Raw genomic sequence first — 17,073 nt, forward strand, 5'->3', positions numbered from 1 at the left:
CCCAGTCCCTGGTCCAGGCCTTAGAACGACTACCGCAGCTATCTTCAGCCTCCTGTTCTCCGACCGCCTCTCACGGTGAGTCGCCTGCACCTGAACGCGACCTCCAGAGGGACAGACCGGGTAGGAGTTCCAGGAAGCGGGCCCTGTCTGGCTCTTCTTCCAGCTCGCAAGGACCCTCCGCTTCACCCAGGCTGCTTTCCTCGTCTCCTTCCTCAGAAGACGACCTTGGGTCAAACGAAGATTTCCAATCGGGGTCTGAATCAGATGCAGACAACATGTCCAAAACACAGGACATGGTAGATAGTTTCATATTGGCTATTCTCCAAACGCTCAAAATAAAGGAGGACAAGACACCCCTACAGGAATGCTCTGTCCCCTTCAAATGAGCAAGACCCCCCTCCCGAACCTTTCCTAATCACAAAGAGTTCGAGGCTACATTAACCAAACACTGGGAACACCCAGAGAAGCGATTCTCAGGCCGCAGGCACTTAGACGTGCTATATCCCTTTAATGCGGACCTGCTCTCAAAATGAGTCAATAGCTAAATCAATTTTTGAGGCATCGGGCACCTCTGTCCTATTTTCGCCTCCGCCTAGGTGGCGAAAGTCATTTCAGCCTGGGCAAAAATCCTTCGGCAGGGCATCTTAGCATCAGCTCCTCGGGACGAGCTAGCGGAGTTAGCAGACAAAATTAATCATGCTGGTAAATACCTTTTGGCCGCCTCCTTGGATGCAGCCAGGTGTTCATCTAGAGATAGCAGCAACATAGTAGCCATACGGCATATCCTTTGGTTGAAGACATGGGAGCGGACACCACCTCTAAGAAGTCGCTCACCAACCTAGCATTTCAAGGCTCTTTGGCGCCAGGCTGGACCAGATAATCTCTGATGCCACTGGAGGTAAAAGCACCTCCCTTCCTCAGTCTCGGCCTAGACGTTTTTTCAACAGAAAAGCTCATCGGCCGTTTAAGTCATTTAGCTCTTTCTCTTCCGTGGAAAGTTCATCCCAGCAGGACCGGCCCTCTACCTCCAGAGAACGGAGAAAACCATCGTATAAACCCGCTTCCCACTGGAGACCAAAAGACCGACCTTCCAGGCCCTCAGGCTCCCGCTCTGGTAGATTCTCCTCCAAGTGACGGGGCACCCCCACCTGGAAATTCTTCCAGGGTGGGAGGCAAACTTTCTTCTTTCATGGACGCGTGGCTGTCTGTAGTCGATGCATGGGTCAGGGAAATCATCACATCCGGATACAAAATCGAATTTTCTTCCCCCCCCCCAATGAGCCGCTTCTTTCTGTCTCGGCCACCAAGACAGCCGTCCCAAACCAGAGGGTTCTTTCAGGCCGTCTCCTCTCTTCTATCCGCTAGTATTCAGGGTTCTACTCCAATCTCTTCGTAGTCCCGAAAAAAGACGGCTCTCTTCGCCCATTCTTGGACCTCAAACTACTCAATCGCCACGTGCGGATCCTCCACTTCAAAATGGAGTCTCTGCGCTTGGTGATCGCCTCGATGGAACCCGGAGAGTTTCTCTGCTCTGTGGACATACAGGATGCCTATCTCCACATCCCTGTTTGTTGGCAACATCAGAGATTTCTTAGTTTTGCGATTCAGGAGAATCACTATCAATTCACGTCCCTTCCTTTCGGCCTAGCCTCGGCTCCCCGAGTCTTTACGAAGGTCATGGCAGCCGTCATGGCCATTCTTTGCTCCAAGGGGATCCTTATAATCCCTTATCTGGACGATCTGTTGATCAAGGGCCCGTCTCACCGAGACTGTCTTCAAAGTCTTCAGATCACTCTGGATACTCTCACCGGTCTCGGCTGGATAATCAACAGGGAGAAGTCCACCCTGCTCCCGACTCAGCGTCTGATATTCCTGGGCATGGATTTCGACACGAACCTAGCCCGTGTGTTCCTTCCGAGGGACAAATTTTCAGCTCTTTGCAAGGGTATTCGATCCCTAAAGCGGACAGGGCCCATTCCCCTTCGGTCCTGCATGAGGGTCCTGGGGAAAATGATAGCTTCCATGGAAGCAGTGCCTTTTGCACAATTACACACTCGTCCCCTCCAGCTGTCCTTCCTTTCAGCCTGGGACAAGACCTCAGTTTCTCTGGACCGCCCCATACACCTGCCTCTCAGAGTAAGGCAATCCTTGACTTGGTGGACAATACCTTCATCAGTCCTGCAAGAGAGGTCCTTTCTTCCTCTTCAGTGGCAAGTCATCACCACAGATGCCAGTCTTCTCGGGTGGGGAGCGGTTTTCCATCGGAAAATGGTCCAGGGGCGCTGGAACGCCCAGGAGACTCTTCTTCCCATCAACCTTCTGGAAATCAGAGCAATCTTCCTCGCTCTCCTCAACTGGCAGCCTCTCCTCGCAGGCAAACCAGTCCGCATTCAATCAGACAACGCAACAGATGTGGCGTACATAAACCACCAAGGCGGTACTCACAGCAGACAGGTAATGGCAGAGGTAGCAAAGATTCTGCGTTGGGCAGAGCGGTACATTCCGGCAATCTCCGCCGTTCACATCCCAGGGGTGGAAAATTGGGAAGCCGACTTCCTAAGTCGCCAGGGCCTAGCATCAGGCGAATGGTCTCTACACCCCACGGTCTTCAATCAGATATGCCAGCATTGGGGCACTCCAGACGTCGACCTCATGGCGTCTCGGATGAACTACAAAGTTCCACGCTTCGTAGCCAGGTCCAGGGACCATCTGGCAGTCGGTTGCGACGCTCTGGTAATCCCGTGGTCTCAGGTCCGACTTCCTTACTTGTTTCCTCCTACTGGCCTTGATCCCAAGGGTGGTCAAGAAAATAAAATCAGAAGGCATCCCAGTAATTCTGGTAGCCCCAGACTGGCCAAGATGTCCTTGGTATGCGTAGCTGGTGAACATGCTTTCGGACGTCCCCTGGAGACTTCCAGACCGTCCGGATCTTCTCTCACAAGGCCCCCTTTACCACCAGAGTTCTCAGTCTCTGAGTTTAACGGCATTGCTGTTGAGGCCGCGATTCTAAGACCATCAAGTTTTTCCAACCATGTCGTTCAGACCATGATTAGAGCTAGAAAACCAGCCTCCTCCCACATTTACCATAGATACTGGAAGGCATTTTTCCGTTGGTGCGACGACAACAATGTTTTTCCAATGTCGTTCTCTATTCCATCCATACTTGGTTTCCTCCAATCTGGCCTAGATGCAGGCCTGTCCCTCAGTACTCTCAAACGCCAGGTTTCAGCTCTGTCAATTCTTTTCCAGAGGGATCTGGCCCCCTTGCCTCAAGTCAAGACCTTTATCCAGGGAGTTGCCCCTCCTCACCATTCTCCGATAGATCCGTGGGATCTTAATCTCGTTCTCGGCGCTCTCCAAAGTGCGCCTTTAGAGCCTATCCAGGACATCACTCTTTCCCTTCTCTCATGGAAGGTGACTTTTCTGATTGCCATTACATCCATTAGAGTTTCGGAGCTGGCGGCTTTATCCTGTCGTTCCCCGTACCTAATCCTTCATCAGGATTAGGTCGTTCTCAGGCCCGTTCCCTCCTTCCTTCCAAAGGTGGTATTTCCTTCCTTCCACATCAATGAGGACATCTTCCTCCCCTCCTTTTGCCCTTCGCCTGTCCACCGGCTGGAAAAGTCACTCCACAAATTGGATGTAGTGAGAGCCTTGCGTGGCTATCTTACCAGGACCTCTTCCTTTCGTCAATCCGATTCCCTGCTTGTCATCTCTGAAGGTCGCCGGAAAGGGCTCCCGGCATCCAAATCCACAATAGCTCGCTGGATTCGTTCTACTATACTGGAAGCTTACCGCGTTCAGAAAAAACTGCCCCCTCCGGGAGTAAGAGCTCACTCCACCCGAGCTTCTTGGGCTGTCCGACACCATGCTTCGGCTTTACAACTTTGCAAGGCCGCAACCTGGTCGTCCTTGCACACTTTTGCGAGGTTCTACAAAGTTCATACCCAGGCCTCGTCTGATGCAGGCTTGGGTAGGAAGGTTCTGCAGGCGGCGGTAGCACACCGACCGACCTAAGTCCTTCCTTCTCGTTCCCTAAGTGCTTTTCCCACCCTTGGGACTGCTTTGGGACGTCCCATGGTAATCTGTGTCCCCCAATGAAGCGATAAAGAAAGAGGGATTTTTGGTTCTTAACGTAAAATCTTTCTTGGAGCCTTCATTGGGGGACACAGCACCCTCCCTGTTTAAGTGGTACCGTGTTGGGCCTACGAGCCCCTTGTTGGGTTGGTACATGTTAAGAGTTGTTGTTCTTCTCCTACTGCTTTTTCACCAACTGAGGTACTTCCTGCCTGTCGGTGGGTGTATACTGCCGGGGAGGAGCTAAGTTTTCTTATTTTGCATAGTGTCAGCCTCCTAGCAGCAGCAGCATACACCCATGGTAATCTGTGTCCCCCAATGAAGGCTCCAAGAAAGAGATTTTACGGTAAGAACCAAAAATCCCTCTTTTTTTAAACTATTGATGGAGCTGGGTGAGGTCTTATTTTCTTGCTTGTCAAGCTGTCACCAATTTTGGATACATGTAATGTTTTGATAACTTTTTTTTTTATTGAATTTTTGTTATTGGATGGGTGACGGACAAAAAAATATTGACAGCATCATATAAATGATTAACAGCAGTTATCGGACTTAATCTCTGGTTGCTGCTGTTAAAGGTAGATGCTGGCTATATATATCACAGCCGACACCTGGCCAATGCCCGCTCCACCCAACATGGCCCACTGCATGATGGATGTATCCGTCATTGAGCGTGAAGAGGTTAAAAAAGTCTCCTATCTTTTTAGTGTATGCAGCTCTGATGCAGGTCAATATGAGTGCAACTGTTTTTTCTGCCTGTGTTTTTTTTAATAGTGGAAGTCCTGGTTGTGTTTTATGTAAACAGACTGAAGGATCACCACGTCATTACACCGCATGTCCTCCAAGGACTCAAGGCGCTGGTAAGTCTGCTCTGGTGCCATCTTTTTTTTTTCCCATGCCAGCAGAGGAGTTGACACAGATTTCCCACCATAAATGAGTGTTGATTGGCGCTCGTTTACGGCCCAGCCACATGGCGACAATACAATCACTAATATGATGGTTCAGTCCCCAGGCAGCATATCCCCTCTTTACATGGGGCTGCCATCAGCAATGATTTATTAACCCGTGTGAAGGTTTGACCAAATGACAAGCAGTTTGATCGACGGCTTGTATGTACAGGTGGCAACGAACAGTCGTTTCTCTATATAGCTCGGGGAACACAGACGTTTATATGCCACCACCAGTCTGTCTTTTTCTTTGGCAGAGCACGTCCATGGTCTTCCCTCCCGACCTAGCCGTGTCAGTGCTGAAATCTATATTCCAGGAAGTCCACGTTCAGGTGAATATCTACTATTTACTTGTACGGTGTCTTACATATGACCGCTGCTAAACCCTTTCTCGTTTGTCTTCCAGTCTTTACTGCAGCTCGACCGTCATACCGTCTATATGATCATCACCAATTTTATGAACAACCGGGAAGAAGGTATTGAGATTAGTTGTTCTTTCATCCTCAGGCCAGACATTGTTTTTGTTTTTCTCAAGAAAACAATGCTGTTTGCTATGCATGTATAACTGTATGTGCTCATTATTTGCTTGGTTCTGGCACTGGTGGGACAGTCCGCTTGTCCTCCACGTTTTTGCAAAATACTGCACTTGTGTAGTGTTTATCCTTTCTAAAGCAGACCATTAACCAAATTTTTCATGTTGATTTGGACACTGACGTCATAGTGGCTGCAGAACGCAATAAAATGTCTGGTTTTTATTTTTATCCATTTTCATCTCTCCATTGTCTAGATCAGTGGTTCACAAACTCCAGTCTTCGCGGACCCCAACAGGTCATGTTTTCAGGATTTCCTTAGTATTTCACAGGTGATGGAAGTATCATCAAGGCATCAGGAATTCTCTCACATGTGTAACACTATGGAAATCCTGAAAACATGACCTAGTGGGGTCCGCGAGGACTGGAGTTTGGGAACCACTGGTCTAGATATTAGCAATCAAAGTGTTTGGCATGTAATGAGTTAACTCAAGTGGGTGTTATCAGACTGTTTTCACTGGGGGTGCATGTACTTCTCGTCCCTGTATGATACTAGCCAATCATAAGCAGGCAGCAACACAGCAGAAAAAGGACACACCCCCACAATAGCTTGAAGTGACTGTCAGCACAGAACGAATGTTCAAACTAAGTCCCACCGCTCGGTGATTCACAGTGGGGCCAAACATTTAAATCCACCTTCCCACCTGATTGTTTTCCCTCTATCTCCACCTCCCCCTCTTCTTTGTTTGACAGCTCTGACTTCATAAAGCCAGAAAAGGGTAGAGATAGATGGCAACCAAACAGGTGGGAAGGTGAATTTAACTATCTTGGCATTGGACAACCTCTTTTCGGTCACCTTGGACAAGAAGTTGTAACTAGTCAAAAAATATATCGATTTTACGAGCTAAAGCTAATGGCTGTACAAACCTATGCAATACCAAAACACAAACATTCTGGTTGGTGTAAATTTTGACCTCCTAACGCCCACCTTTACATATTAGATGGCCAGGCTATATCTGATGTCAGGATAAATCCTTTACTTATTTCTCCACAGAACTCAAGAGTCTTGGAGCCGATTTCACATTTGGGTTCATTCAGGTGATGGATGGAGAAAAGGATCCAAGGAATCTCCTGGTGGCTTTCCAGATCGTGCAGAATATCATTACGAAAAACTACAGCCTCGGTAAGGTAACATCCAGTATGGGACAGTGGCCTGAGGAGGCTTTGGGCTACTTGTAAGTCAACCCCCTTGACTTAAGGCCGTTCCTCCATCTATGAACTAAGTATAGGAGATAGTGGGGCTGATTCCTCCAGATTGGAAGACAGGTTTTGCAGCGTCTCATTGCAAACAGCCCCCAACAGTGATGCCCATACGCCATAATATAGGCTAATAAGAGCAACGGGGCGTGCTACAAATGAAACCCTTTTTTTTTCCTTCACCTTTTTTTTCAGTGCATATAAATTATATTGTTTGTTTTTTTTTTTTGCCAGGTCCGTTTGTGGAAGAGTTATTTGAAGTGACGTCCTGTTATTTCCCCATTGACTTCACCCCTGTGAGTTTCTCCTGCTTCATTTTACTTCCACGTTACTTTTGCAATCCTCCCGTTACATATTTGCTTTTTCTGCAGCCGCCAAATGATCCACACGGGATTACCAGGGAAGACCTGACACTGGGCCTACGAGCCGTGCTCTCCGCTACGCCTCGTTTTGCAGAGGTGAGTTCTTTAGTTTTGATATTACTTTGCTAATGAGCGCACATATTACAGTCATGGCCAAAAGTTTAGAGAATGACACACATATTAATTTTTACAAAGTCTACTGCTTCATTTTTTCTAATGGCAATTTGCATATACTCCAGAATGTTATAAAGAGTGATCAGCTTAACAGCAATTACTTGCAAAGTCAATATTTGCCTAGAAAATGAACTTTATCCCCCAAAACACATTTCGACATCATTGCAGCCCTGCCTTAAAAGGACCAGCTAACATCGTTTCAGTGATTGCTCCATTAACACAGGTGTGGGTGTTGATGAGGACAGGGCTGGAGATCAATCTGTCATGATTAAGTAAGAATGACACCACTGGACACTTTAAAAGGAGGCTGGTGCTTGGCATCATTGTTTCTCTTCTGTTAACCATGGTTATCTCTAAAGAAACACGTGCAGTCATCTTTGCACTGCACAAAAATGGCCTAACGGAAGAGTATCGCAGCTAAAAAGATTGCACCTCAGTCAACAATCTATCGCATCATCAAGAACTTCAAGGAGAGAGGTTCCCTTGTTGCCAAAAAGGCTCCAGGGCGCCCAAGAAAGACCAGCAAGCGCCAGGACAGTCTCTTAAAAGTGTTTCAGCTGCGGGATCGGGCTACCAGCAGTGCAGAGCTTACTCAGGAATGGCAGCAGGCAGGTGTGAATGCATCTGCATGCACTGTGAGGCGGAGACTCTTGGAGCAAGGCCTGGTCTCAAGGAGGGCAGCAAAGAAGCCACTTCTCTCCAGAAAAAACATCATGGACAGACTGATATTCTGCAAGAGGTACAGGGAGTGGACTGCTGAGGACTGGGGTAAAGTCATTTTCTCTGATGAATCCCCTTTTCGATTGTTTGGGACATCTGGAAAACGGCTTATTCAGAGAAGACCAGGTGAGCGCTACCACCAGTCTTGTCTCATGCCAACTGTCAAGCATCCTGAAACCATTCATGTGTGGGGTGGCTTCTCAGCCAAGGAAATGGGCTCTCTCTCAGTCTTGCCTAAAAACACAGCCATGAATAAAGAATGGTACCAGAATGTCCTCCAAGAGCAACTTCTCCCAATGGTCCAAGAGCAGTTTGGCGATCAACAATGCCTTTTTTACTCTTCGCCACGACAGCACCCACTGGAGGTATCGGATCCGCCCATTTGGAACAGGAAACCCTACAGGAAAGATAAAAGGGGCGGTCCGCCTTTCCTCCTCAGTTTTGGTTTCCTGTTCCAAATGGAGCAGGATCCTGCAGGATCTTACCCGGGCCATGCATCCGCCTGTGCGGTCTCCTCGGGAACGGCAGGGGCTGCGGTCCGGAAGCAGCGTCGGGGGAGATTCCGTTTGACGGCTCCCCCCCTCGTCTGGTGGCACAGTGGTAATGACCGGGTCCGGGGAGGGCCGCCCGGTCTTACCAGGGAGCGGGCCGGGCCGGCATCCGGGGGATCCCCCCCCCCAATCGGTGGGGATATAGCGTGGAGGTGAGGCCATGAGCACGCGAGCCGCGCGTGTGAGTAGCGGTGGCGCGGAAGCCGGCCGGCCCCCGACGCTCCTATACCCCGGAAGTAATGGTTGAACTTCCGGGGTAGGATGGCGATGACGCGGCGCATGCGCCCTGTGACAGGGCGACTTCCGGGGGCACGACAAGAAGAAAGATAAAACAGCGCTGCATCGTTGGAACCATGTCGTCCCCCGCAGAGTCGCAAACCCCAGCAGGGGATTCAGCTGGGGGCAACTCCACCAGGGACCGCAGCGCCAGGACAGAGACTGCCCGCAGGAGCGAGGCAGCAGATACCCGATCCAGACCGTCTCAGCCATCCGACCCGGTATTAAGCTTCACTGGGTGAGTGTGCAAAGTATATACTCTACCTATTAAGCTAACCTCCTCCCTCCCCCCCCCTCTCTCTTTACCTTTGACCTCTCACTTCAGTCAAAGAAAAAAGAAAAAACTAAACATAAAGAATGCGCATTATGTTCAGATCCTCTCCCTGACTCCTACCCCAAAAAACTCTGCAAACAATGCATGAAAGAGACCAGGCAGGGGTCGACGATATCTTCCAAAGATATCCGAGCCATAATTAGGGAGGAAATACAAGCCATCAACCGCGCCAGCACTCCCGCAGAGTCCAGTCATAAGAAACAGGTCATTGTTAGTTCAGAGTCAGAGGAAGAACAGGAGTTAAACTCAGGCTCCGCATCCTCGTCCTCATCGTCATCCTCGGAGATGGAAGGACGCGCATGTTTTCCACTGGACAGCGTAGATAACCTTCTAAAAGCGGTTAGAAATACTATGGGATGTGAAGAAGAAAGGGGAGCCCAAACCGCGCAGGACATTGTTTGCGGGATTGGCAGAGAAAAAGAGGAGATCATTTCCGGTGATACCGGCAATTAAGGACCTCATCAAAAGAGAGTGGGAGAAACACGACCAGAGGGGTTTTCTCCCATCAGCTTCAAAACGGAAATACCCGTTCACTGATGAAGATCTATTAAAATGGACTAAAGTACCAAAGGTGGATGCCGTCATATCCTCCACTTCCAAACAGACCTCGATCCCGGTCGAGGACGCAGGATTGTTAGCAGACCCATTAGACCGAAAGGCTGAATCTTCGCTCAAAAGGTCCTGGGAATCCACCACCGGGGTATTCAAACCCGCAATAGCCAGCACATGTACTGCTAGATCAATGCTGGTATGGCTAGATCAATTAGACCAGCAGATTGAGCAAAGAGTGTCAAGGGAGAAACTGCGTGCAGCCATCCCGTTGATAAGAGGTGCAGCTGCCTTTATGGCAGACGCTTCAGCGGACACCCTAAGACTGGCAGCGAGGTCGGCAGCCCTGGTGAATAACGCCAGACGCGCGCTGTGGATAAAGAGCTGGAAAGGGGATGCACAATCAAAATCTAAAATTAGTGCAACCCCATGCGAGGGTGAGTTCCTCTTTGGAAAAGCCTTAGACGAAATTCTCGCCAAGGCAAAAGAAAGGAAAAAGGCCTTCAGTGATTCTCCCATTCCGTTTTATAGGAAAACCTTTAAAAGACGGCCATTCGGGAGAAGAAGGCAATCGGACAGAACGAACAGATGGGCCACGAAAGACGAAAAGCAGAAGGGTACCATCTTCAGAGGGCCAACATATAGGAGAGATAAAAATTAAGAGTTTAGACCCACCAGTTGGGGGTAGATTAAAATTTTTTTTTACCAAGTGGGAACAAATTACGTTAAACCCATGGATTTTGAACATAATCAAGGAAGGAATAAAGATTGAATTCCTTCGGATCCCTTATGAGTTCTTTGTTATAACTCGCCTTAATTCCTCACTTCAGCAAAAGGCTCTCGAAGACGAGATTCGAGTCCTACTAGCTAAAAAAGTTTTAGTTGACGTCCCTGAGGAACAACAGGGTAGAGGCTTTTACTCTCCCCTGTTTTTGGTGCCTAAACCAGACGGTACGTTTAGAACCATTATTAATTTAAAGAAGCTAAATTCATTTATAAAAAATTATAATTTCAAAATGGAATCAATTAGATCCATTATAAAGCTTCTTTTCCCAAATTGCGTAATGGCAGGGATTGATTTAAAAGATGCTTATTATCATCTCCCTATACACAACAGATTCCAGAAATACCTAAGAGTCGCAGTGGAAGTCGAGGGAAGGATTCGTCATTTCCAATACGCGGCAATGCCCTTCGGGCTTTCCACGGCACCAAGAATATTTACCAAGGTGATGGCAGAAGTGATGGCCTACCTTCGCCAAAAAGACACACTAATTGTGCCATATCTAGACGACTTCCTAATAATTGGGAATTCAGTCAAACAATGTACTGAACGCGTAACTGACGCAATCTCCTCTTTTCAGAGCCTTGGCTGGATTATCAATATCCAAAAGTCCAGACTCGATCCGCAATCTCTCCAGACATTTCTAGGATTTCAACTAGATTCCTTGACCCAGAGATGTCTACTACATCAGGTAAAAATCACCCTCACAAAACAAAAAATACAAGCAGCTATAGATAAACCACGTGTATCCTTGAGAGAAGCAATGTCACTATTAGGATCACTAAATTCTTGCACCCCGGCAGTCCGGTGGGCCCAGTACCATGTCCGTACGCTACAACACCAGATCCTCCAAGAGGATAAGCGATATAGTGGTCATTTGCAGAGCAAAATAACCCTGTCACAAGAAGTCTTGACTTCCCTAGAGTGGTGGTTAGACGATAACCATTTATGTTCAGGAGTTCCATGGGTTATAGTTCCATCCTGTATCGTAACCACCGATGCCAGTCCCCAGGGCTGGGGAGCCCACATGGAGAATGGGTTTCGTCAGGGAAGGTGGAGAAAAGAGGAATGCGATTACTCATCTAATTTAAAAGAACTGACTGCAGTGTTCTATGCTCTATACAACTTCCTTCCGCAGCTCCAACAGAAGCATGTAAGGATCCTGTCGGACAACACCACCACAGTGGCATATATAAACAGACAAGGAGGAACTCGATCAGAGACTCTGATGTCTTCAGCGGCAAGAATTTTAAACTTAGCAGAAAACTATTTTTTGTCCCTCTCGGCCCTTCATATCAGAGGCGAGAGCAATCAAAAGGCAGACTTCCTAAGCCGACACACTCTACGACAAGGAGAGTGGTGCCTCAATCGGAAGGTCTTCAGGGACATAGTAGCCTCATGGGGACAACCCGAGGTGGACCTTTTCGCCACATAGGAGAACAGGCAGATAAAAACATTTGCCTCCCTATCTCCGTCAGATCACCCAGACATACTGGACGCCTTTCTAGCTCCATGGAATTTCAACCTGGCGTATGCGTTCCCTCCATTGATCCTCCTACCTCAAGTAATTCGGAAGATCAGAGAAGACAAAGCAAGAATAATCTTAATAGCACCGTTCTGGCCAAAAAGACCGTGGTTTTCGTGGCTGCAGATTATGTCAATAACAGATCCTTGGATCCTTCCGACTGCCAATCTACTCTCCCAAGGCCCCTTTTTCCACCCTCAAGTGCTCAGCTTGCACTTGACGGCGTGGAATTTGAGAGGCAGTTATTGAGGACAAGAGGATTCTCGGAGTCCTTAATTACTACACTACTACAAAGTAGAAAACAGTCCACAACCCAAATTTACACTAGAATATGGAAAAAATTTCTTCAATTCCATACAGTACCTCATACAGCAGAAGTTCCGATAATCCCAATCTTGGAATTTCTGCAGAAGGGGAAAGACTTAGGCTTAGCAGTAAATACACTAAGAGTACAAATATCGGCATTAGGAGCACTATATGGCCATAATATAGCAGGCAACAAGTGGATAACTCGTTTCATTACAGCATGTGAACGAATAGCTCCAATCCACATACCCTCCGTCCCTACATGGGATCTAAATCTGGTCTTAGACGCCCTAACGGTAGACCCCTTTGAGCCGATCGACACAATACCCTTCAAATACTTAGCACTTAAAATGGCCCTCTTAGTATCACTGACCTCAGCTAGAAGAGTGGGTGATATTCAGGCCTTGTCAATAGATCCACCTTTTTTCCAAGAATACCAAGACAGATTGGTATTAAAACCAGACCCTGCCTACCTGCCAAAAGTGGCAACAAAATACCATAGATCTCAGGAGATACTCCTCCCAACCTTCTATAAAAATCCCTCTACTCCGGAAGAGCAGAAGTTCCATACTCTGGACGTCAAAAGAACTGTCCTAAAATGTATTGAGAGGTCCAACAGTTGGAGGCAGAGTAGGGCCCTATTTGTTTCATTTCAGGGCTGTAAGAAGGGGTATGGAGTCACGAAGAGCACCATTTCCCGGTGGATCAGAGAGGCCATTCGTTTAGCCTACTCCGCAAAAAACGAAGATCCTCCAGGGAACATCAGGGCGCATTCCACCAGGGCAATGGCAACCTCTTGGGCGGAAAAGGGAGATGTTCCGATTGAAACTATATGTAAGGCGGCAGTTTGGTCATCCCCTTCTACCTTCTATAACCACTACAGACTTGATCTTTCATCAACCTCTGACTTAAGCTTTGGCAGGACTATCCTTGGCACGGTGGTCCCACCCAGGTGATGGTCTCTGGAATCTCTCCAGTGGGTGCTGTCGTGGCGAAGAGTAAAAAGCCGGATTACTTACCGGTAATGCTCTTTTAATGAGTCCACGACAGCACCCGTTCACTTCCCCCCCTAAGGATATCAATAGTTAAAGTATATTAACCAAATAATGGATAAGAAAGATGTTAAAATAAGAGAACATTGCCTAATCCTTGGCGGTCCTTCTGGTACTCTGAAACGAAAAACTGAGGAGGAAAGGCGGACCGCCCCTTTTATCTTTCCTGTAGGGTTTCCTGTTCCAAATGGGCGGATCCGATACCTCCAGTGGGTGCTGTCGTGGACTCATTAAAAGAGCATTACCGGTAAGTAATCCGGCTTTTCAACATGATGGAGCACCTTGCCATAAAGCAAAGGTGATAACTAAATGGCTCAGGGAACAAAACATAGAGATTTTGGGACCATGGCCTGGAAACTCCCCAGATCTTAATCCCATTGAGAACTTGTGGTCAATCATCAAGAGACGGGTGGACAAACAAAAACCTTCAAATTCAGACAAAATAAAAGCATTGATTTTGCAAGAATGGACTGCTATCAGTCAGGATTTGATCCAGAAGTTGATTGAGAGCATGACAGGGAGATTTGCTGAGGTCCTGAAGAAGAAGGGTCAACACTGCAAATATTGACTTGCTGCATTAACTCATTCTAACTGTCAATATAACCTTTTGTTACTCATAATATGATTGCAATTATATTTCTGTATGTGATAAAAACATCTGACAAACACACATAAAAACCAGAGGGCAGCAGATCATGTGAAAATATAATTACTCTGTCGCCTCATTGGGGGGGAACAGATGAAGAAAAGTGGGTCTCCAGCGAGTCTCCCGACATGGCTCCTTCCTTGGCCCCCTTTTTAGGGGTGCCCGGTTGAAGTTGAGATGGCTATTCCCCATGTCGCTCCTTCCCCAGTCCTGCGGGTACTGGTCCGAAGTTGAGTCCCCCCCTCCTTCCCCAACCCCTTTGGGGTCTGGGTTGAGGCGAGGATGAAGACCCCCTGACGGTGACAGACGCACCCTCCCTAATCCCCCGCAGGGGGCATTAGGTTGAGACGCCTCAGGTAGGGTCGGAGAATAGGCATCATTCCGCAGCTTCCAGGGACCCCAGACCAGCTGAGGGATCCTGTTGGGGCCGGGGGAGGGTGCGGACTGGCATGGCACAGCAGAGACAGGGCTTTTCTGCGTCCCTGTCTCTGCCGCAGCAGCGGCTCCATAGCGCTCCAGGGGCCCCCCATACAAGAACCGCTTCCCCCTGCTACCCCCACCGCTATCCAGTCGACCATTCTGGGGGGGTTTGGTACAAATCCGCCCCCCCCCCCCCCCCCCCCCCCGAACTACCGCGCCGCTCCGGAGCCCTCCTGGGCATCAGGCCTCTAATTTAGACCGCAGCTTCGGCCTAGCCGAAGCCGCCGCCTTTTCCCCGCCCCCCGGATGACTAAAATGACACGCTGGAGTGTCATAGAAGGGGCGGATTGAGGAAGAAAGGGCGCGTTTTTACACAGCCCAGCGCGCCCTTTTCAGCTGCCCCCTCCTCCCTCTCCTCAGAGTCCCGGTGGCCATTTTTTTTTTTTTTTTTTTTTTTTTTTTTTGGATGAGAACCAGGAGAGGAGCATCACAGCGGTCTCCGGGGGGCACAGAACTGGGATCTGTCGGCGCTGGACCTAGGGGCACACCGGTGGGGTAAGCTCACAGCTGGGTTCTCATTACTCAGCTGTGAATCCATACTTCCTAGAAGGCTCTCTGTGGGTTCCCTCTGCGTAGCCACCCCTGTACGATCCCTGATAGCCAGCCTCTGTGCACTATGCCGGGCTCAAGGAAGAAAACCAGGCAGGAATGTTTCTATGCATTCTGCACAGTCTGCAAAGCCACGCTCCCTAGTGGCAGCACGTATCCGCACTGCCGGGACTGCATCCAGAACTCTGGGTCAGAACCCCAGGGAGTCCCTACTGACGCTTCAGTGTCAGAGGCCACGCCGGAATGGGCAACTCAGATGTCACAGTCTATGACATAGTTCATAGACGACCTAACTGCCACATTGCTGCAAGCTCTGCAGAGTCGGGCCCCGGCTATGGACGTTACACAGCAAACGGACAGCTTGTCTCAGGAACATGCTGTTTCCGACACTCACAGACGTAAGCGGACCCACAGGTCACGATCACCTGAGTCAACCCCCCCCAGGGAGAGACAGCGTCATTCCAGGTCTCCTAGGCAGTCCCCTGTCACAGACAGACAGTGGAATTTACCACAGAGATCCCCCACCACAGAAGACCCCCGCCCCAGGTCGCCCTCCAGGGATCACCTTAGCGAGGCACAGGATTCGGAGGGCATCTGTGACTCCGGCTCAGATAACGAAACGGAGAGGTCCGTGGTACCTTCTCCCCCTAGCAATACAGCGCTAGTTGAGGACATAATCTCTGCCATTCATCGGGTGCTAAAAATTCCAGAGTCGGCCCCAGAAGTCCCAGAACATAGGATTTGCTTCGAAAGTGTTCAGAAACCACCTAAGGTCTTCCCTAATCACCATGAGTTTGAGAAAATACTTACCAAACAGTTTGCGCAGCCTGAGAAAAAATTTGCTAATCGCAAATATTTGGAAGCGAAGTACCCCTTCCCACAGACAGACACCAAACAATGGACAGATCCACCTGAAGTGGACCCCCCGGTTTCTAGGCTAGCAGCGCAGACCTTACTCTCTCTGCCAGATAGCTCAACCCTCAGGGACGCAGCAGACCGGCAAGTAGAACGCATGGCTCGTTCTATTTTCGAAGCGGCCTTCGCCTATCTGGGCCCTGCGTTTGCTTCAGTTTGGGCGACCAAGGCCATCCTGGCTTGGGCCAAAAAACTACAGGAGGGTCTTCAAGCTTCAAATCCCGAGCTCTTGGACCAAGCGGTCCAGGTAGCAGTGGTAGCAGACTACATGCTTCATGCAGCCCTGGATTCCGCAAGAGGTGTAGCGGGAATAGCATCAAACGCCATCATGATCCGATGCATCATCTGGCTGCGAGAATGGAAAGCGGATGCGGCCTCAAAGAAGTCCCTCACGCGACTTCCGTATCTTACTGGAAGACTTTTCGGCGAAAAGTTGGACACAATGATAGCCAATGCCACTGGGGGTAAGAGTACCTCTCTCCCTCAACTAAAACCGAAACGCACGTTTAAACGAATAAACCAGATGCGATTCTGATCCTTTCGGAATTCCTCAGGCTGGTCCATCTCGCGCCCAGCGCCAAACCGTAACCGCTCTCCACGCAGGGACAACCCACGGACGCAGCAGCGACCGGACAGGTCTTGGCAGTCGAAAGCAGGCCAAGCGAAACCCAAGGGAGGAAAACCTCAGAACTTCGCTTCATCATGAGTCACGAACTCCGGAAGACACCCCACCAGTAGGCGGCCGACTTTTACTCTTCCAGCAAGTCTGGCTGCCTATTACAGAAGACAGGTGGGTCAGGGAAATAATGTCTTCCGGATACAAGATAGAGTTCACTTCCGCTCCACCGAACCGGTTCTTCCTTTCTATTCCTCCAACACCACCAGACAAGGCTCGTGTTTTCCACCAAGCGGTCTCCTCTCTCCTTCAAGCAGGAGTTGTGGTGCCGGCAGGAGTTGTGGTGCCGGTTCCCGCGAACGAGAGATTCCGAGGGTTCTACTCAAATCTGTTCGTAGTCCCCAAGAAAGGAGGCAGCGTCCGACCCTT

At 49.1% G+C, this 17,073-nt stretch overlaps 1 protein-coding gene across 2 annotated transcripts in view; it reads left to right on the top strand.

Moving 5' to 3' along the window:
- Positions 1 to 17,073, top strand: part of MMS19 (MMS19 homolog, cytosolic iron-sulfur assembly component) — a 135,136-nt gene that overhangs the window by 16,704 nt on the left and 101,359 nt on the right. For both annotated transcript variants that reach the window (XM_073552857.1, XM_073552858.1), the window contains exons 4-9: positions 4,849 to 4,934; positions 5,279 to 5,353; positions 5,428 to 5,497; positions 6,606 to 6,734; positions 7,043 to 7,104; positions 7,180 to 7,266. In XM_073552857.1, coding sequence (XP_073408958.1) covers positions 4,849 to 4,934; positions 5,279 to 5,353; positions 5,428 to 5,497; positions 6,606 to 6,734; positions 7,043 to 7,104; positions 7,180 to 7,266 — 509 coding nt within the window. The remainder of the gene's footprint in view (positions 1 to 4,848; positions 4,935 to 5,278; positions 5,354 to 5,427; positions 5,498 to 6,605; positions 6,735 to 7,042; positions 7,105 to 7,179; positions 7,267 to 17,073) is intronic.

This window comes from Dendrobates tinctorius, unplaced genomic scaffold (assembly GCF_039654945.1).
Source record: "Dendrobates tinctorius isolate UK_male_01 unplaced genomic scaffold, ASM3965494v1 ptg000196l, whole genome shotgun sequence".
Taxonomy (NCBI): Eukaryota; Metazoa; Chordata; class Amphibia; order Anura; family Dendrobatidae; genus Dendrobates; species Dendrobates tinctorius.